The sequence below is a fragment of the Melanostigma gelatinosum genome (genome assembly GCF_949748355.1).
Source record: "Melanostigma gelatinosum genome assembly, chromosome: 13".
Taxonomy (NCBI): domain Eukaryota; kingdom Metazoa; phylum Chordata; class Actinopteri; order Perciformes; family Zoarcidae; genus Melanostigma; species Melanostigma gelatinosum.
In genome coordinates, this window is record NC_136646.1 from 20611571 (window position 1) to 20632615 (window position 21045).

At 41.4% G+C, this 21045-nt stretch overlaps 1 protein-coding gene across 1 annotated transcript; it reads right to left on the reverse strand.

The window, feature by feature from the left end:
- Positions 1 to 882: 882 nt before the first annotated feature.
- On the reverse strand, positions 883 to 16872 carry kmt5c (lysine methyltransferase 5C). Its single transcript, XM_079281118.1, has 9 exons — positions 16739 to 16872; positions 16166 to 16298; positions 13540 to 13705; positions 13215 to 13324; positions 12929 to 13092; positions 10675 to 10694; positions 10291 to 10427; positions 10017 to 10174; positions 883 to 7712 (listed from the first exon to the last, which is right to left on the reverse strand). The coding sequence occupies exons 2-9, from the start codon at positions 16276 to 16278 to the stop codon at positions 2419 to 2421; spliced, it is 6162 nt and encodes a 2053-aa protein (XP_079137244.1). The 5' UTR covers positions 16279 to 16298; positions 16739 to 16872; the 3' UTR covers positions 883 to 2418.
- Between the last annotated feature and the right edge of the window lie 4173 nt (positions 16873 to 21045).

Sequence of the window (21045 nt, forward strand, 5' to 3'; positions counted from 1 at the left end):
CTCTGGCTGAGGTAGTTTATCAAGAGTAAAATAATAGCTGTGATCTATACACACCTCTGCATTAGCAACCCGCTGAAATGAAGTCAACAGTGTGATGAGAGGACATGTGAGCCCTTGTTACTGTGGTTCATCTCCTTGGAGCAGAGGCTGCATTTAGCATACCCTGCCTTATCAATGTACTTAAAACACTGTGACAGTAGGAAGCTGTACTCACGTCTGTTTCGACCTCCACCTCTATCCAGGTCCAGCTCCAGCTTTATCCAGGTCCAGCTCCACTCACAGCTCAGCCCTGCATCAAGCTGCGCTACAGACAGCCTCCTCTCCCTGAAGCTCTTTGACCTCATCTCATCAGAATCTGGGCCTCATGTTTCGTGCTCATGAAAGTTATTTAGACCACGAAATCATCCTCATTCTACTTTGAGTTTAAAAAAAAACAACCTGCAACCAGATGCGCCGGTGTTCGGGTTTAACGTTAACGACTGACCGCGTGAACTGAACCGGAACACGGGGGGCTGCATGTTTCATCACGTTACGTTTTTTCCTTCTAAATCGCGATCATGACGAACGTTAACAGTCGACAAAGTTCCGCATGCAGCGGACGTTAACTTAACCCAGCAAGTCCGAACGGTAACGGAACATAACGGAACTTAAACTGTAACGGAGGGAAATGAAGACGCTGTAGACATCTGAACGCTGATTGGCCAAGACTCAACACGTCAAAGATGTTCTATTGCGAAGATCACCACATCACCTTTTCTCCTCGTCTCACTCCAATCTGAGAAACGCTGGCTGGCCAGTTTGTGGTCTCTTGAAATGTGAAGTATTAAAAAGAGTCAATGACGCAAAATACAAAAAAAAGAATTAAGTGTCTTTAATGATATAGGCTACATTTGTACATTTCTACAGCAGACTTTCAGCAAACTAACTGCCAATTAGAAAAAAGTTAAACCTGTAACAACTTAAACATTGGATAAGATGTCAAAGGCTGTGAAATTAAATACTCAATGTAAATATTCAGTTCAGTATTTTGTCCCATTAAATAAGAATAAAAAACATTTAATAGTTTGAACAATCAATGTGAAATATAAATTACATTAAAGCACCATTTCAAGGATGAGGATATTAAAATAAATAATTGGCCTTTCCTTATCAAGTCAGAACATGGTAATGAAAGGCTGTGCAGTCACACGGAACACTCCTGCCAACCGATGTCACAAGGGTCCAACATACAGTCCATCGTGACTTCCACAATCTACAGCGAATAACTCTGCTTACAATATAAACATCTATGAATGTGTAGCTCCATCAGCGACAACAAAACAGGAACCATTGCAGGTGATGCATAACTTATACTTCTGTTCTTTATGTATAATAATAACAATTAACTCCTTTGAAAAAATACCAAATAAAAAAGGACAAAAGTGGGTTACTCTGTAAGAAGATTGTCAGATTTCTTGAGTAATATCTACCGTAAATGTTTCCAACTGGGGGAACTCCCATTAAAAAGACATTGTACAATACCTCAACTGGCCTGAAAAAACACATGCTGTAGTTTCTCCCACTCACTCATCCACATACGTACTCAAAAGGAGTTCACGTCTTCACCCAGTAGAGTTGTCCCAGAATATATATCGTTTCAGGACCGGAAATCATTTCACTGTACACCGTTCATGCACGAGCCTTTCGTTTCATTGATGCACTAATGACTAATGACCTCACTAAAAATCTGGCAGAGCAACAGTCACAGTACGACAACACACTTTATTTTGATCCCTCAAGACTTTCCCGCATGCACGCACGCACACACACACACACACACACACACACACTCGCAGAGTTAGACAAACAGAGTGAGAAAAGATCTTACTGCGACTATAAAAACGGGGGTGAACTGTTTTCAACAGGTGCTTCAAAAAGTCACACGAACATATTAAAGAACGAGGCACAAAGCTGCCTTTCCAAATCCAACCAAACCAAGTACCAACATTGGATGATGGTGCTCCCGTCTCTGCTGCCATACGTAGTACAGAAAAAGTGATACAGCTATGTTACAGTACAGTAAGAGGGCTTACAGGGCCAGTGAGTTCAAACTCCTAGTCAGATATATTTAATGCTTTGTTTTCTTTATGCACTTTGTATGCATAATTTGGTATTCTCAGCAAATTGTAGTCGATATTTCTGTTAAAAAAATTATACAGTAGTTAAACCACGCTAACACGCCCGCTTCACATAAAACTCTGTACAAGCCATTCATACATTAAAACAGTCCATCAAAATAATGATTTAGAAATCAGTCAGTGGGCTTTAATAACTGGTAGACTATGAATTACAGTGTTTACGAAAACATATTGTAGCTGATAGTGTATAATCCCTCCACCCAAATGTTTTCTGGGATCCAGTGACACCAGGCGGCGTGAATCAATCAGAGTATTGGAGATCTAAGTCTACTGTGCCATCCGTCACCACCAACCTCACTCTCTTGGGTTTTGTGGCACCCATGGAGTGAGACGATGGAACGGGTCCATAATGTGATGTGCCTTGGTGTTCCCCGGGCTGGCACTGCTGCTGCATGTCCTTCCTGCACTGTTCGTCTTGACCTCTGAGCCCTGAAAATCCACCCAAGGAAAAAGACGCTGGGTTAGACGACTGGGGTCCACAGGGCTCGAGGACCAGTCGCCCCTGGGTGCCTGAAGGTTCCATCAGACAATGATAGGTGTAGTTTGTCGAGCCTAATCCCGGGTAACCCTCAACCCCATCCCTTAGACCCAGGGTCAACGAATGGTCTCCGCTGAAGTTCAGTACGTAAGGAGGACCTTGACAGCCATAAGGGAAAGATGCTGAGGAGGCTGAGGACTGAGTCTTGTTTGCTGGTGCTGGCGTACCAGAAGGTGTATTGTGGGCCACTTGGGGGTTGTTGTGCTGAGGCATGGGCGAAAGAGACGAGCCGAAGCTAAAGTCAAAAGGGTCTTGCTGAGTGTAACATGGCTGGTGCTTGTCTGAAGTCGACGGAGTGGATTTCCTGTCATGTGGTGATGAATAACCATCAGACACTTTGCTAGGGAAGAAGAAAGGTCTTGGCAGCGCTGAAAGGTTTTTGTATGTCATGTTGGATTCACCACAGTCAGATGACATCCTACTTTTAATAAAAGACTGAGGGAAAGAGGGGATGGGTTTGTTGAAATGAGGGTTAGACCTGCTGAGGTTGCTGGAGGAACCAAGATGGCTGACATCTTTTCCAAACCCATGAACAGAAACATTGTCTTTGTGGTGACAGTCTATACTGACACCTAGTTTCTGACTCTGCGGGATCCTCTCAATAGCACCTGATTTTGCACCGAGTGTTCTGGATGCGATGATCGGGCTGCCAGCAGCCATGGCATCCTTACAAGGTGCACTGTACAAGTTCTGAGTCGGGGTCCCCCCCTGATACTTAAGCACCCTGTGAATAACTGTAGAGGTTTTCTCATGGAATTTGAATGGATTGTCAGGAGGATTGGGATTTTTCACAGTGAAGAGTTGAGGAGGGAGGAATCTGTTCGACATTTGGGGTGGCGGGACGGATTTAGCCGAGCAACTCTGGGGCATTCCTCTGACAGTGTTTGGCTGAGTGCTTGAAAAACACTGGGGTTTACTCGGAATGGTACGATGGAAGGGGCCCTGGGTTCTAAGGTGCGACTGGACTTTTGATTGACTGGTGCTCGCCCTGGCGTTGATGGAGGGTTGGGTGAAAGTAACAGGAGTGTGAGATGTAACAGAGGACACCCGAGGCTTGCCGACTACAGGGTAGGACTGAGTTCTGAGGTCTTCTCTGGAAAGCCTCATTCCTGGATTTTTACTTAGAATTCGATCCTTAGCAGTGAAGTCAGCGTTGCCAAGAGCTGAAAAACTGAAAGGGTTGGATTGGATTCTGTCTTTGGAGGTATACTTCGCTTCACATTCCACAGGAACAGAGTCACTTTTGGAAGAAATTAGACCTGGAAAGAACTGCAGATCCTCACTGGTAAAGTTATTTCCTGGACTGGGAGGGCCAAGGTACGGCGTCTCAGTTGTCCACGTATCAGACGGGCTGTGAGAGAGGGGACTGCTGAAAGGATCCGTTGGTGCATCAAGTGAACACAGCTCTGATGGGGAAGACGGAAGGATGTTCTGTGGCTGATAATACCCCTCAAAGTTGAGACACTGGAAGTCCAGAATATCATCACAGCAGTTCGTGAAGTTGGGCTCGCCGGAAAGCATGTTATCTGCAGTTGTGAATGGAGGCGACTGGGACGGGGGCTGGATGACAGAATTAGAAGCACTGGAACATGCTGCTGGCTTTTCCAAAGTCTGAGATGAACACAAGCCCTCGGAGAGCCTGGAGAGACTGTTGTCAATCTGTTGGAGAGTGTGACTCAGACAGGTGGTGGGTGTTTCAACAGGACACTTCCGTGGTCGCTCCATTTTGTGCCTCTGTTTCCTTCCCCCACTGTACATCTCTGGCCTTTCAGCGATTGCACCTGCGACCGAGGATATCACTTCGGTTTTATTGTCATTGAGGGGGGAAGACAGAGACAGTGGTGAGAGAGACAAGGAAAATGGGGGCGTTTCTGTTTTCAGAGGGGCCGCGTTGCTGTTCAGTCTCTGCGACGGGAACTCTTCTTTGAGCTTGCTAATGTCAAGACATCCTTTATTCTGTTTCCCTAAATTGTGACCCTTCACCTCTTTCTTAACAGTGGGCTCTACTTTAAATTCAGTTTGTATAAGCCCCTCTTTGCTGTCCACCTCCCAAATATCCTCCGTCTTTCTGCGTAGTTTAATTACTGGTAACGGAAGACCATTTGAATCCAATTCAGGCTCCATTTTCTGCTGCGACCCAGTTCCGAACAAGCAGCAATTCTTTACGAAACGATCTTCAATTTTAGTTTCTTTCCCTACAACTGGCATATCACTGTCAGTTTTACAACTCTCACCTTTTTCTGGCAGCAGCTTGACTGCATCTAGAAGTTCCTTATCGAGCTTCTCTTTCATTTCTACTTGGTCATTGGCCGTTTCACTGGGTTCACACGCATTTTTAAGGTCTTTTTCTAATTTAACATCTGAGGATGCATTTGTGGTTTTCCTTTCACTCAGCCTCTGACCTCTCTTTTTCAAATGATGCAATCTGCTCTTTGACTTCTGACTAGCATGCACGTGTGCCTGAGCGGCCTCCATCTCCATGTTTAGAATTGATACGGAATCCATAATAGCTTTAAAAGGGTCGCACGTCACCAGCTCGTCTCCGTTTTCTGTTTTTAATGCAATATTTTCCAATCCTGCTCCTTGCATCTCCCATACTCTCCCTCTCCTCCTCTTGAACCGAATCTTGAAATCGATGCCTGGCTTTGTCTCCCCCAAACCACTTTGCTGACTTAACGTTTCCGCCTCATCTTTCTTCTGAGATCTATTCAGAGCTGGATGTTTTTCATGCAGCTTTTGGATTTGAGCAGGACCCGCAGCTTGTTTGTCCTCTGCAAGCTTATCACTCTCTGGTGCCTGATCTCTCTCGATGTCATCCTCATCTTGCCTCTCTATTTTACACTTTTGAACTTTCCTCAATAAATGGCTTCGCTGAACTACATTAGCTCGGGACCGTAGCACTCGCTTTAAGGAGTTTTGTTTTGTGATCTTCTGGGGGTTTAACCTCTGGACCTCTGTTGTCCTTTTCCTGCGTTTAATATGTCTTTTCCCTTTGAAACTCTCCCCTGAACACGTGGTAGGTCCCTGACTCAGCTCTGCGGATGAATTTAGGTCAGCGGCTTCTTTGGAAGCTTGATCCGAAGCAGAAGTCAAACCTTGTTCAGAGTCTATTGCCACAGAACTTCGAAACGTACGTTTCTTCAGAGGTATGTTGGACTGTATGTGTGCCTGTGGATTGGTATCATTAGTCATAGCTTTCATTGAAATGAGGGACCTGTGAGGTAGTGGGGTTAGGCGGCTGGCCGGTGGCTCGTCATGCCCCTGTGGTGACTGAATCTGCAAACTGTACTCACTCGACTCAGTCTTGACTGTAGCTGGCACTGCTTTGCTCAAGTGTCGCTTGGCGCCTTGCTTAGCTTTTGTTTTCGCTGCTCGAGGCCTCATCTTTCGCCGGCTCATAATCCTCCTCTGCACTGAACAATGGTACCTTCCTCCATTTAGTTCAGTCGGTTCCTCTTCCTTCTCAGCACTTTCCACTTTTTTAGAGGCCGAGGTAGAAAACACTCCTACAATATCTGCTTGTAATCCTTTATCTATTAAGGACTTATCTTTTCTTAAAATATCAGACAGCAAAACTTTAGCCTGCTTTATGACAAAATCTTCTTCATGCCTACTGACTGGCTGTTTACTCACACTCCTAGCCATTTGTTCTAATTTAACTCCCTCCTCAATGTTATTTTGAACACACTGTGGGTTATTTTGTCCTCTAGTTTTTTCACGGGGCGCTATTTGACATTCTGACTCTTTAACTTCCTCCATGGCCGGGTTACTTTTACATTCCACAATTGCAGATGCAGCATTTTTCCTTTCTTTCTGCTGTTCAACTTCGCTTTTTACAATGTCCTGCTGCTCCTTCTGCATTTCACCTTTTTCTTCTGATGCGGTTTGTATTTCGATAATCTTATCGTCCCCCCCTTTCTCTCTGTGGGATAAATCACCTACAGAGTCACTTGCCTGTAGCTGCCCTAAGTGTACTTTATCGATGGCCTTGAAAAACATTTCCCTCACCCCTCTGTTCCCATCAGCTGTGCAGACATCTGAACTTCCTCCCTGCCTCTGCTGAGATCTGGACACTCTTTTCTCTGACTTCACTATCAGCGGTGCTGGTCCGGTACACCGGCTCTGCCTGGCCCTTCCTCTTAACTGCACTCTTCCTTCCTGGTCTTCAGAGATCTTTTCTGCTTCTACACTCGACACTGATAACCTTGTTAGGCTGACTGTAAGGTATTGCTTCAGTGATGCCAGTGGATTGTCTCTGGCTTTCTTCGTTCCATCGGTGACTTCCAACATGGATGAAGCTCTGGTGATCCTGGGCTCCGTTGGCACAGGTGCTGGGTTTCGAGCCTCGTTGATGATGCAGGATTCAATGCTGCTGGACTTGTTGCTTTGACTCTCTGCGATTGCTTTTTCCATCTTGTCTTGTTTTATTGCACTGCAGTGACAAACAGCTGTAGTGTTGGCTGCGTTACTGGACCCTGTTTGATGCGTGAGCGTGGTGTCAACCATGCTTCTTGTTCTTGAAGAGTGCCTCATGGGAACTACCCGCCTATCCACCACTTTAACCGACTTCCCATTGAGGCCTGCGCTGCTGGCTGCAGGTTCACTTTTCTGGTGGACGGACATGGAGGAATTTAGGGAGAAAGGCTTCAAGTTTACCTCACTGCCGTTATTTTCTTCACCAGTCGAATTCAGTTCACTCAGCCCGTTGTCTTTTGGATTCTCTTCTTCCAGTTGTTGAAGCAAAGCCCTTTCTTTGCCTTTTGGATCCTTACACTTGAGTAAGAAATCCACCGAGTGGTGCCGTACTCTGATTCGGAGGTCCCTCAGAGTGAATTGGGACAAAAGTGTCTGATAGAGTTGGACTGTGGAGGATTTCAATGGGTTCTTTCCTGATCGCCTGTGCTGCTCTCGTCTCCACTTCTTTGTTTGACAAAATTTTCTGTTCTTTAAGGCATTTCTCCTCATCTGCTGGGTGAAGGAATTCCTTGAGGGGATGGCTATGAATGAAAGACAACAAAGAAGAAGCAGGTGAACTTAAAGCATCTCTTTTGCTAATGTGTATGTTTGTTCAACAAATGCAGTGCGTTAAAATCCTGCCTATTCAAGTGATGAAAACACTGACATTTCTAATGAATTAAGTTATCAAAAAAACTCTAACACACCAATAGCATTTGTTTACAAATAAATACCTAGCCATGGATATGACGTTTATGACAGAACCCCTGCAAAGACATGACAGTGGAGGAACATTGTGATTTAAGTGACCAATTCATTAAACTGCTGTCATTCATTTTCTATCTAGTAAGACATTTACTGCACAGCGGATGGAAAGACAGCCCGCGGTACTGACAAAGCATGAGATGCTTGGAAAGGTGTGGGAGTGTTCAGGGTGAACAAAGACCCTGACTGAATTATATTGAGCCCGTTTTAACATATTCCCTCTTTACCAGGAAGCAACCAATCATGTCTATTGGCCCAAAACACAGTGAACAGCACAGTTCTACTGTATTTTATGTAGCAGGGAAATAAGACCACAGAGACACTGAATGAGAGTTCAATAAAAAAAGAAAAGGGAACAGAAACTTTCCATTATTGATCCATATCTAAAGTGACATTACAACTCCTTGCAAACTTACAGTATGTGGAGTTTGTAGCAAAGTTTGCATGCTTGAAAAGATCCGCGAAATTGCTCCTCGATCGAGGAGCAATCTAATCAAAACTATATCACCTACAGACAAATATCTTGAATCAAAAATGAAGATAAGAAAATAAACAGACTCTATTCGAGTTTTAAACTATTTGTGCGTGGTCTAAATTGTTAGTGTTTATGATAAGTAAGGGTTAGGGTGTTTGGGAAGTAGTGAGCATACGACTGCATCAATGAAACTGGGATTATACTGCACGAGTTGTGTGAGAGTTTGTAAATAGATGTTTTGATATAGATTTGCTTTTGTTACACGCTGCCCCTTTTTACTTCAATTCATCACTTTTCTTAGTTGTTTTTCATCCTCTGTTCTTGGGCATGCGAGAGAAGCAAAGTTTTAAGAATTCAATGTAATACAGGGTGAGTATTTAACATACAAATGGTATTTTTTTGGATTAAGTATTGACACCTACTACGTAGTTCCAGTTACACGGTCTGTTTACAGTTCTAAATGAATGCGCCGGCTACATTAAATGAAAAACAAGTCATAACAAGTCAACAATGAGTGTAGTCCTTTTGGTGCCCCATCATCTCAACACCACAGGGTGGCGACTGTTACAGACTAGCTTCACGAACATTACCCCTTTGAACTTACTGATACACACAGTATAATTTACTGGAGCAGTAATCAACATTTCCATTGCATAACAATCTTATGGGATGGTAATCATTGTCCCAGGGATTAGCAAACCATCATGGGTAACAGGGAGAGGGAGTGAATGAAAAACTTCAGATTTTTAGTTGCTTTGGCAAGTTACCGTATATGAATGGGATATTGCCCTTCCAGGTGTCCATCATTCGGAATTAATGTACTACATAGAGGCAAACGGTCCAGCGCACATGACCATTGATTCCTAACAATAGACTTAAATGGTTTGTTTAGCAGCAGATAATGAAAGTTTTAAATCAGTTAAAAGGTCACTTTGATGACTTTCAACCTGAATTCTATCATGTCATGAACCCTGTGTTCTTAAATAATACTATGATCATAGTTATAGTATGTGATTAAGAAATCTGCCATATAATTTGTTTGCACACCATCAACATAGAAATCTGTCAGGTGACATTTGTGGAAAAAAAACTAAAATAAAAAGCTATTTGTTCAAATAATTTGTAAATCACAGTAAATATTCTGCAAACAGGTTTCATTAAGCAGTACTGTTGAGGCATGCGATGTGTGCAAATCTGACTTTTACACAGATATATTCAACAGATATTCTGTTGTCCTCATTTTGATGTATGGTAGAAAAACTGGAATTCCAGCCAGGTTTGTTCAAATGTTGAGCTGAGTGGACCGTAACGAATGAGCAGTGTCCTTTTAATTTGATGGTGCATTCAACAACCACACGTGATGAGCAGACTGTCGAGCTTTTAGTTTTACAAACTGTCATTCTTGACTTTACTACTGTATACTTGCATTGTACAGTTAATATTCCTGTTAGTTGGTTTTGATCCACTTCTGTTTGAATGAGCTGACTTTGGTATTTATTTCGTTACTTTCAACAGTACATTGAATTGTTGATTTGTAAGAAATTTGTAATTACTTTTTTGACAGATTTGAGAAAGCTTATTTGAGAGAAAATCCTCCAGTGGTTACCTTTAAAGATACCTGAGTGTATTCCTTGTATTATCGGCCTCTTCTCTCTGTGGTGACGAAGATATCTCTCTCTCAGGCGGTACTTCTGCCCCACAGGGTCCTTTGTTTCCTCACATTCAGGCTGCTTCCCCTTGTGCTTGAAGTGACCCTCTCCGTTCCTAAACAACAGTTAAAATTACAAAATTAAATTTCGGTTAAAATAGTCGCAAAGTCCTCAGTTTTGAGCACAACCAAGCTACAGTAAAGACAATGCCAGAACAAATGATGGACACACCTCTCACAGGTGCAGCATTCACACATTTCATTGCCTTCCCCAAAAAAGCTGGCACCATAGTAACATGTGATCTCCTCCCCAGGTGAGATTGGTCGAATCGCTTCAACACATGCAATATTCTTCTCCCCGGGGACGAACTGGGCGGGTGAAAAGGGGAGAAAAAACAAACAGTCAAAGACAAAGACAAAGGTTGGGTGGCCCATGGGATACATTAACACAGAGCCGTTAACAAACAGAAAGAGTGCAGTTCTGTGCCTAAAACACTGTTTTCAATATGATGTATGTCGCAATGATAGTTGTTACTAGATTTTGACAGTTATACAACAATCATATGCATTTGTCAAATCCCTTTGGTGCAGGTGATAAATAGATGTCGGTGATTACCTTGCAGTTTGGTTTGCAGTCTTCATCCCAGAAGAACCGACAACGAGAGAAAAACACAGAAATGAAAGATTTAAAGTTATTAAAATGTGCCCCAGCGATGAATAAAGGACTCAGTATTTTGTTGATCAGCTGGCTTGCACTGAAGTAGTTAGCAAAAGGCTCAAAGGCTAAGCTGATTAACTCTCAGACATTATTAAAAGATCTTGCCGGAAAATGGCCTCTGATTGGATGGAAGTATGAACTCACATTTCTCTGGACCGTTCGTACACATTACTATTCAGTTAGTCTACGGCCTGACACAAGGTCTGAGAGGATCAAGCTGCGTATGCCTATCTGCTGTAATGAATTCTAAGATTGATTTACTAAATGTATTGTTTATTGATTGTATTGTTTTATGCGACGTACCAATTTTAGAAGCTTGAACGAGTGAAGTTACGCTGAAACGATTAATCATCATCGTATTGTTGTTGACTAATTGATTTGATTGATTAATAAAGAATTTGTTTCAGCTCTACACTGGGCTGTTTTTGATTTGTGACCATATATTTATGATTATTTATAATTATTATTTATGATAATTAATGCACAGTCTCTCTGTGGTGCAAAATTAATTCAACAACAAAACATACTTGTTGCTACTGCTGCTGCAGGGACCGTTGTAAGAGCAAATTGGTGAACTGTACAAGTCTTGAACACAGAGAGACGTGTTAAACCAGGGGTGTCAAACATACGGCCCGCGGGCCGGACCCGGCCCACCACGTCATTTTATGTGGCCCACGAATCCGCCAGCAAAAAAAAAAAAAAAAAAAAAATTTCTTTTTTTTTTTTTACAAAAATTTAAAGTTAGATGTGAAAATAAAAATATCCCCATGGTCGAAATTATGAGATAGAAAGTCGAAGTGATGAGATGGCATGTTGTCTGTGTGCCGACATTAAAACTATCACAACAGGTGGACAGGAGATGCAACAGCCCATAAAGAGGATTTCCAACAAGTTTCTCAACATGCGTACTTCTCTGTACTGAAACGTCATCAGTCTCAGCCCAAGTACTGTTCCAATTCAAAGTTCACATCGAGCCAAGCACGGCCCTAATGCCCGGATGTGGCTCGCTCTGCCCATTTTACCCGGGATGCATCGGAGGTGACTTGTCTGTACTTGGGACAGCCAAATATCCCAGAATGCATTTTGCACCAGCAACAGGAAACAATGGCGGAGGAGAAATCACACAACTGGAAGTACGTGTTGTGGAAGTCACAGATATCCCGGGAAACTAAACTAACTATGTTAGGAGTACCGTAGTTACATTTACACCGTCTTACATTTACAACCGGCTCTTTGAGGGCGACCGTGATGCTGATGTGGCCCCAGAGTGAAAATGAGTTTGACACCCCTGTGTTAGACTAAAAAACTAAAAAGAAATTCACAAATTTGGGATTTTTGACACGTCTGAATATTTTTTGAAATACATTTTCCCTTCTGGAATTTAAAACTTCAATAAGTTACCAATTGGACATAGTTTGAGAAATACAATAAATTAGTTTTTAACAAAAACACCCTATTAACGTGCTTTATTCAAACAACATAATGGACAAATTGGTTGGTCCTGTTGAGAGCAGTGATGCTCATGAAACACACAGACATTGAGCATCGCACTCACGGAGGACAATTTGTCAAAGATGGAAGATAATTTAACAAGATGGAGTATTTCATGTTTAATCTGCAGTGTGTAGTGAGAATACATTCAATCTAGTGCTAATCCTGCTCCTAAGCACTTGTTCGAGGAACCACAAACTCATCTTGCACAGCATACATGACATGAGGTAATTTAGACGATATGAATTGCAATATTTGGATATACAACTGAAAGTAATTTACAAGAAAAATCTGCATTTTGTGAGTTTCTGAAAGAGTCGTGATAAAAACTATCGGCCTTTCAGTACAGTATGTCTGAAATCAAACATTGTTAGAAAACACTTGAATTGTTTTGTCGTGTGACTACACATAATAAAAGACCCGTCAATCAGTTTGAGGTACATTGCAGCTTTCAATCTTGTAGTTAGAATGTTGCTATTTGTTTTTTGTTGCCATTTGGATCACAGACTGTGCCTTTAAAAAAATAGAGCCAGGTGAAACTGTTGCTGATGAAACTCACAGGCAAGCACTCCAAACAACTAGACTCATTTTGAATTGGTAAATGTGTGTGTGTGTGCGTGTGTGTTGAGAAAGGATGAGTCGTGAATGATAACAAACTCACCGTGGTTAATGAAAGCTGCAGGCCCGAGCCAAAGCTGAGTGCAGCGTTTGCGTGTAGAATACATCACACTGAAGTCATTGACCCCTGCCCTTAGCACAGCGCCGTCAGCGGGGCTCAGCTCTGCTATGCAGCCCAGCAGGACCTCCACCCGCTCTCCTGCAAACCTACAGAGCAACAATTCAAGCGTCACATAGCTTCAATTTAGAAGTAGCGCACAGTCCAGGAAATGTAGCAGCTGTTGTTCAGCGACATGCAGCCGTGACAAATACAACGCAGGAGAGATTACCATTGTCTCGTGGAGGTAATCTTTGCTCCGTTGGTCTCCGAGGAGTATCTGTCACAGGACTCGATCTTGACACCGCTATCCAACAGGAAGGCACTGAGGTAGCGATACACCTGCAGACATCACAGATGGTTTAGATCGTGTTCTCACACTCAAGTGAAAAATTCAGGAATCAATGATTGTATTAGATTCATAGAAAGCTAATACAGATACGAAAAGAGGGAGACGTCCAAGCACAAATGTCATACCGTGTTTTTATGCATTTTTCTCATTTAATCTGTGATTATTTTCCATCTACACTGCTTTCTAAGCCTAAACATCAGCTTACATGTTGTCTCAGCAGCTCCTGTCGATGGCTTCCCAACGCACTAAAGTAGTCCCCAGCCGGTTCACCCACTGTCAGTGCCTCAAATGTAGCATTGAAGTCATGCATACGCTGAAAGCGCAACAGGGTCTCTTTGAGGTTACCCCAACGCCGGATCTCTGGTGGGGGACTAAAGAGGACAGAAAAGCAGAAAATGGCAAATAAGAAGAGCAGAAACGGTCACAGGCCAAAGTCTAATCACAGTCAGTGTTAGTCTAAGGCGTGTTTGTGTAAGGGGCCATTTTTAATCTCAAAGTTAAGATATAGCTTTCAAGATACTGCATCACTATGTAATGTATTTCTTGTGCTCAGATTTGTCTGTTAACATATTTTTGGTATGATCTAAGAAGACACAAGATTAAATAAATAACAAAAAATTCAAAGTTCTCTATGATTTGCATTTTTGTGAATGTTGCTAATTTAACATTTATATTACTTGATGTACTGGGAGAACACAAAAAAACACCAATATCAGGTCCAAGTTAAACGTGACTACGTTACGGGCTAAATGATAATCAGAAATATGATGTAGAGATAACGAATTCTTGTTTGTACATCTTTCTCACTACAATAGCCTAATACCGTACTATTGGAGGATTCTCATTTCTCACTGAATTTAAAAAGGTAGGGCTTGAAATCTTCTTCAAATACATTTATAATATTTGTTGAAATTATCATTAAATCCTGACAGCAATGAATTAATCAAATGCGCATTCACAGGACTCTAATAGGACTTGAAAAAGCGGTTTTCCAACAGCTGACCAACTTCTTGTCCGTAAATAACTGCTTTGATGTTTTCCAGTCAGGCTTTTGACAGCACCACAGCACTGAAACTGCTCTTGTTAAGGTTTTCAACGACATCCACTTAAACATAGACAATGGCAGAAGTTCAGTCTTAGTGTTACTAGATCTCAGTGCTGCATTCGACACGGTCGACCATGCCATACTCCAAGAAATAATAATCCCATACAAGGGCTGGGTAACTGCATTGAACAAATCAACAACTGGATGTGCCAGAATTTTCTTCAATTAAACAAAGATAAAACAGAAGTAATTGTTTTTGGTACCAAGGACGAACAATTGAAAATCACTGCTCAGCTTCAGTCACTGATGTTAAAACCCACAAACCAAGCCAGAAATCTAGGTGTAGTTATGGATTCAGACCTCAACCTGAACAGCCATATCAAGACAATTACAAAATCAGCCTACTATCACCTGAAGAATATATCAAGGATTAGAGGACTTATGTCTCAACAGGATTTGGAAAAACTTGTCCACGCATTTATCTTCAGCAGACTGGACTACTGTAACGGTGCGTTTACAGGTCTCTGTAAAAAGTACGTCAGAAAGCTGCAGCTGATTCAGAACGCTGCAGCTCGAGTCCTCACTAAGACCAGGAGGGTGGATCACATCACCCCAGTTCTGATGTCTTTGCACTGGCTTCCTGTCCAACAAAGAATTGACTTTAAAATCCTGCTGTTGGTTTACAAAGCACTGAATGGTTTAGGGCCAAAATACATCTCCGATCTGCTGCTACCTTATGAACCATCCCGACCCCTCAGGTCGTCTGGGACCGGTCTACTTTCTGTTCCAATAGTCAGAACTAAACATGGAGAAGCAGCGTTCAGTTTTTCTGCTCCACATATCTGGAACAAAGTCCCAGAAAGACCCTCAGCTCATTTAAATCAAGATTGAAGACTTTTCTGTTTGATGCTGCCTTTAATTGAACCACATTCAATTAATATATTCATCAATTTCCTGCATTTTACAACTGAATTTTATTTCTTACACTGTTTCTTTAAATCTCCTTTTCTTTTGCCTTATGTTTTGATGCTTTTAATGGTTTTATGTGAAGCACTTTGAATTACCTTGTTGTTGAAATGTGCTATACAAATAAACTTGCCTTGCCTTTAATAAGCTACCTGTCTGTGCGTATTCAGCGCATATTCTGCTTATTGCTTCAAATACACACAGCTTTTTTTTTTTTAATTACCAATAATCTATTATCATCACCAAATTTACCCTAATGGTAAAGTTGCAAAGGCTATTACAGTATGTATACTTAAGAGCTGAAACACTAAATATGTTTGGCACATTTGGACTAACAAAATAACCGACGACGTCACGTTTGGCTCTGTGAAGTTGTGACGGCTGTTGTATCGGCAGATTAATCGATTAGGAAAAGTCCTAGTGTACTCAAACTGTTGTGTTGAGCTAAGTATTCGTTTCCAATACACCTACATTAAATGTGAATGGAGTGGACAGTGTGCAGGAACTGTATTGAGCTGCAGATCTGACATTTCAACAGACGCAGGGCAGTAAACCACTGCTAGTTGATTTCACACACTATCACATCCAAATACAGAACATTTTAACGTATGAATCTGTATATAGACCCCTTAAGGATGGGTCTGGTTGTCATGACATGCTCATACATGGCCCACTAAACTATAAATAGAATAAGAAAAGCTGCAATTTAAAAAAAATGTAAAAACCCAGCAGAAATCAATAAACAATTGTTGAAATACTGAAGTGATCGCCTGTTAAATCTGATGTTGTTTGAAGCGACATGTCTTGAGTGACAGATTACCTGATGTTCATTTTGTGGGTGCTGAAGCCCAGCAGAGGGTCCAGCACCAAGCCGGTGGCCAGGTCATCGGTCTCACACAGCTCCTTCACACTCATTCTAGTGCATCCGTCCATTGCCTCCCACCATCAGCATGCTACAATCACAGGTCAAAGTAACGCTATCACAACAACAACAAACCTCAATCATCTTTGAGTTGTGCATCTTAGCAGATCCAGTCTGCAACCGACACAACAACATTAGCGTTAGTTAGTTGCTCACTTAAAGTAGGCTTTCAAATCCCATCATGCAATAGGGTTTAATTGGTATTCGACATGCTGTTTACAATAACCAGTTAATGATAGCGCTGAGTTAAAGTTAGTAATGTGACCGAGCACACATTAGCTTCCATAGCACATTAGCTTAGCATGTCGGCTTGTTGGAAAGATATGCAGGGTTATCAGCTCAGGGAAGAAGCTAACAGTATGGGAGCACTAGCAGCTAACGTAACATGACCTGCATCAGATAGTTGCCGAACTGTGAAGCAATGTGTATTCACAGTGATGCACGCTGGCAATTTGGTTTTCAAAAACATACCTGGGAGTCTTTTGTAATCAGCGAAATTGTCGTCAGGTAGACAATTTATCGAAAGATGCCCGCTTGCGCTGGTACGGAAAGTTAGCCTAGCAACACAACCACCTAGCTTTCCGCCGTCTTGCAGGCTAAGTCCGAGCTGCCGCGTACGAAAATGGAGTCCCCTCTGGAATTTGTTGGTTTGTTGACAACTGCGAATCCCGAGCTGAATTACAAAAGACGGAAACGCACCTCACACAACGACAAACTAGCTTTAAAATTGATATGTTGTGTAGCTAGCTAACTAGCTTTGCACAACGCTCTTCTGGTAGCAAAAGTTGATGGGCAATGTCCGGTGCAACCGAACTAGGATAGACCACGCCCACGTACTACGCTATTGGCTGAGGTCAAGGTCAATTTTACAAATCAAGTGTTTTAGGCTCCATGATTGGTCAGGTTCTTTATGGGCGGGGCCATGTATTCAAGTTTACTAAGTTGGGACAGAGCAGAGGTGAGTATTTACTCCAGTGATACGTATCTTTCTCAAACCCAGCTGAAGGATGATGAGCAATGTGTGAAACTACTTTATAATACGACAAACATAAATGCTATTGAGACACATCTGCATGTTGTAAAATATGTTTTGCCGAGTGTGATATACCACTGGCTCTTTTGTTATTGTTCTATGTGTATGCTCTCACATGTGCATTGAATCTGTATTGTTTTCTTTTGTTTAATTCACAAAGATTATTATAAGACTATTTATAATAAACCAGTTGAGGAATGTACATGCATAGCTGAAATCACCAAGTTAAAGGTCCAACACCTTTGTTTTTTGCTCATAAATAATTTAAGTTGTCATTTTATGCATTGCTCAACTTCCTCGGAGTTTATTGCAAACATGTGGTTGCAAGATCATGCAAGTCATAAGCATTAGTGAGATATTGTGTTGTCTAGTGTATATTTATTATATGGCCTGTCAAACAAATTGAATGTGAAAAAACTTCTGATCTGAGGTATGGGTTTTGTTTACATTTGGATCAAGCTGCCAAGTAAGGAGAAGAAGAAAAATCAGTGTTCAAATGTGTTGGAAATTAAGAAGCCCAAATAGAAAACCATCCAGAGTTGTTCTACTGCATATTTCAAAAGGTGTTTAAGCTTCCACAGACAACAATATCCAAGGACTTGAAGTGAAAGACAAACCTCACTTTGTCGTCACAAAGGCTCAGCCATGGAGTTAGTATGGAGTGATGTATTTTTATCTGTTCATACACTTATATAGTCTGTTCTCACCCGCCACACTGTATGTTCAGCTTTTTTTCTCTTGTGAGAACGCTGCACACACTAGATTTGAAGTTGCTGTCTGGTAAAGACAAGTCTGGTTCATAAATCAACAGGAAGATTGACGAGCTGACATGTGGCGACTTTGCTGTAGAGAATGTCGGGTTGCACTTACAGGTTGCACCGTCATAAATCTGCAGAACCATCACAGAGAAGATGGCAATGTAGCAGGTACAGCAAGTTTCCCTCCAGCTGGTGTTCCATCAGAAACGACTGCTGCTTGATGTTGTCTGTATTTGGTGCTACAAGACGTCTGTAGCTTTTTATCAACATGCATACTTACTCACAAATATCTCTTGCTTTCTATTTCATGCTTACAGTATATTGTATACTAAGTATTTTATTACATGCTTCCCACATATTGAGATATGAGCAATGTAATACATTTCAAGAACAATTTGGGGTTCGCTATTTTTCAGTTTAAAGCATAAGACTGATCCGATTTAGAGTATTTTACATGTTTTAATGCAATTGTTTTGGCTCATTGCCTCTGAAACTGTCTCACTGTACTCACAGCATGCTTCACACTTTTTAGCCCAGCGAGGAGTCACAGAAAATCATAGAAGTTATCAAGTTGGAAAAAGATAAAGACTCCAGAGACAGAGACGGAAGCACGCCATGCTGCCAAACCACAAACGGCATAGGAAGGAAGAGGCAGGCCACACGGGTGGAGAAAGACTGTGTCGTCAGTTTAGTTTTTTCATAAAGCAGTTCACACTAAATATGGTCAACTGACTGTTACTGTCTCTTTCTGATTTGGTCAAGTGTGTGTGTGTGCTGCCTGAGCCAGGTGGCATCTAATAAATAAATAAGTAAATGCACACACAGGGATAAAGAGGCCACCCATCCTGCTGACTCATGCAGAACGCTTTGACAGACAGTAGAGGCAGCCTCCGTAAAGAAAATGAGAGGGAGAAAAAGAAAATGACTACACTCCCAATCTGAGTCTGTCTAACAGCTACTAAATGTTAGGATGTAATATGTCTCACGTTGCAGTCAGAAACATTTGAAAAGAAAACCAGACACAAATATACAAATTCTATGTTTTATTTCTATCTTATAACAGAGACAAATTGTGATCGATTTGAAAACAAAAAAAATACAAATAAAAAATACTGTTTCTTTTCCTTAACCGTAATAATCTAATCGTTTCATATCTACCCAGCAACAGTGCATGGTGCAAAACATCCCTGATTGATTAACAAATCCTAATAAGCTTGCAGTATCTAGCGTTACTTTTGTCAGTAAAAACAATGTGAACCAAACAGTAATTAAAGACCAGATTCTTAGAGGTAATAACAGTATATATTAAATGTTATAAGCAGAGATGTATACAGCTGTGAAGATGAGAATGAAATTGGCCTTTATTGGACCGTTTATTCAGAAGACAGAGATCTACAAGTTCCATAATGTTTCAACACTATACATTATCTCTGACAGGAGCCACTTCCTTGTTTTGCATTGTTGAAAATCTCATAGCACTCAAGCTCTAGCTTTCTATTTCCTCTGAAAAAAAACACATACATTTTCAGATCTCTTTAGACACAATATCAAGTTTATCCACAAACGGTGGACCTGCATCATTTACAAATCAAATCAAAATGATCTTTGAAGCAGCAGATCCCTCGTTGGGCTCAACTCATTGCAATGCAACGACCTTAAAACGTGGACAGAAACTGCAAGTCATCTGACTTGTGAATATCCTGTTATAATTAAGTTTATTGGTGTATTATATACTATATGAATATAAATATGTCCTCATACTATTTATTTTAATTTAAATTTCACTTCCTGAGTTGATCTTACCTTTTTTTTCACATGCCCTCTTCTACAGTACACACTATTCGATGCAGTTAGTTGCACTGTACGCAAATTGTTAGAAAGCCACACAGGAATCTGAATAAAGCTTCCTTACATTGATTTGATTTTTAAAAAACATTTATTTTCTGAGGTACTGAGTTGAAAACCTCTTGTTGGGAGGGGGAAAGGTGGGACAGGATGACAGCCGAATTCCAGCCCCCCCCCCCCTGCTTAAGTATGCGCGTATGCACTGCACTCAACCTGACCTGCCTTTGCAATCTGGAGCGCTGCGGTGGCTTGTGCTCATACTTGCACAGAGGGCTTTAGAATGAGGACAGACAGCAGCAAATAAAACAAGACACACCAATTATGTAACGAGGGTAAAGTGTGATTGCGGGTTATTAGAAATGGGCAGTGAGATATCCTGCAACACTGTAGAAGGAAATATTTTTTCACCAGTTGCAACAGCCTGTGCTGAACTATGGACTGCTGTCACTGGGGACACCCTGTATGCCAACTTAATGTACAGTGGAAGGAATGCAAAACGGCCCATTTATGACATGTGGAAACAGAGATGGTTCATTTTATATAAACAAGCAGTGTCTTTTGAATCTGAAGTCTATCAGGGTGACTGTCTTGTTTGGGGGTTCACAGTTGTCACAGGATCCACTGATCATTATTTAGAAAATAGTTTGATTCTCTCGTCTACGGCTCTTTATGCTTATTTCAATGGCAAGCAGTTAAAAAAAAAAGCAAGCAAGCACTTCCACATTCTTGGCAATATAATTTACACAGCACAATTTAAAAAGCGTACAAAATGTACCAATTGCTATAAAGTGGTAGCTGTTCACCTGGGAATTACTTGATTTTGCAAACAACTCTATGCTAAATTCACTGGGAATATACAGTTACTTCATGTCTACAATAAAATAATGTTTTTGTGCGAAGATTCCCAATTGGGTAAAATTTGGTCTATTACTTACATTCTTACAAACACCGCTCATGTTCCTAGTTGTAGCTTGCATGCAACCCGCATTTGATGTGGGTTTAGATTTAAATACGCCCACTCTTTGTTTTTAAGACTGACTCAACTGGTCTAGAGCCCTTCAAACTGGAAAGGTCAGAGCAATTATTCATCATCTCATCTGACAACAGAAAAAAAAAATGGAAAACCTTCGAGCCATTTTCTC

Bases quoted from the DNA above. Each gene is read 5' to 3' on its own strand.
- kmt5c (XM_079281118.1), bottom strand. From the start codon at position 16,278: ATGGACGGATGCACTAGAATGAGTGTGAAGGAGCTGTGTGAGACCGAT. The intron at 10,175-10,290 runs GTGTGTCCATCA...ACTGTTGTTTAG, and splicing joins GAATGCTGCACCTGTGAGAG to GAACGGAGAGGGTCACTTCA. The intron at 7,713-10,016 runs GTAACCACTGGA...TTTCATTCATAG, and splicing joins ACACTCAGGTATCTTTAAAG to CCATCCCCTCAAGGAATTCC.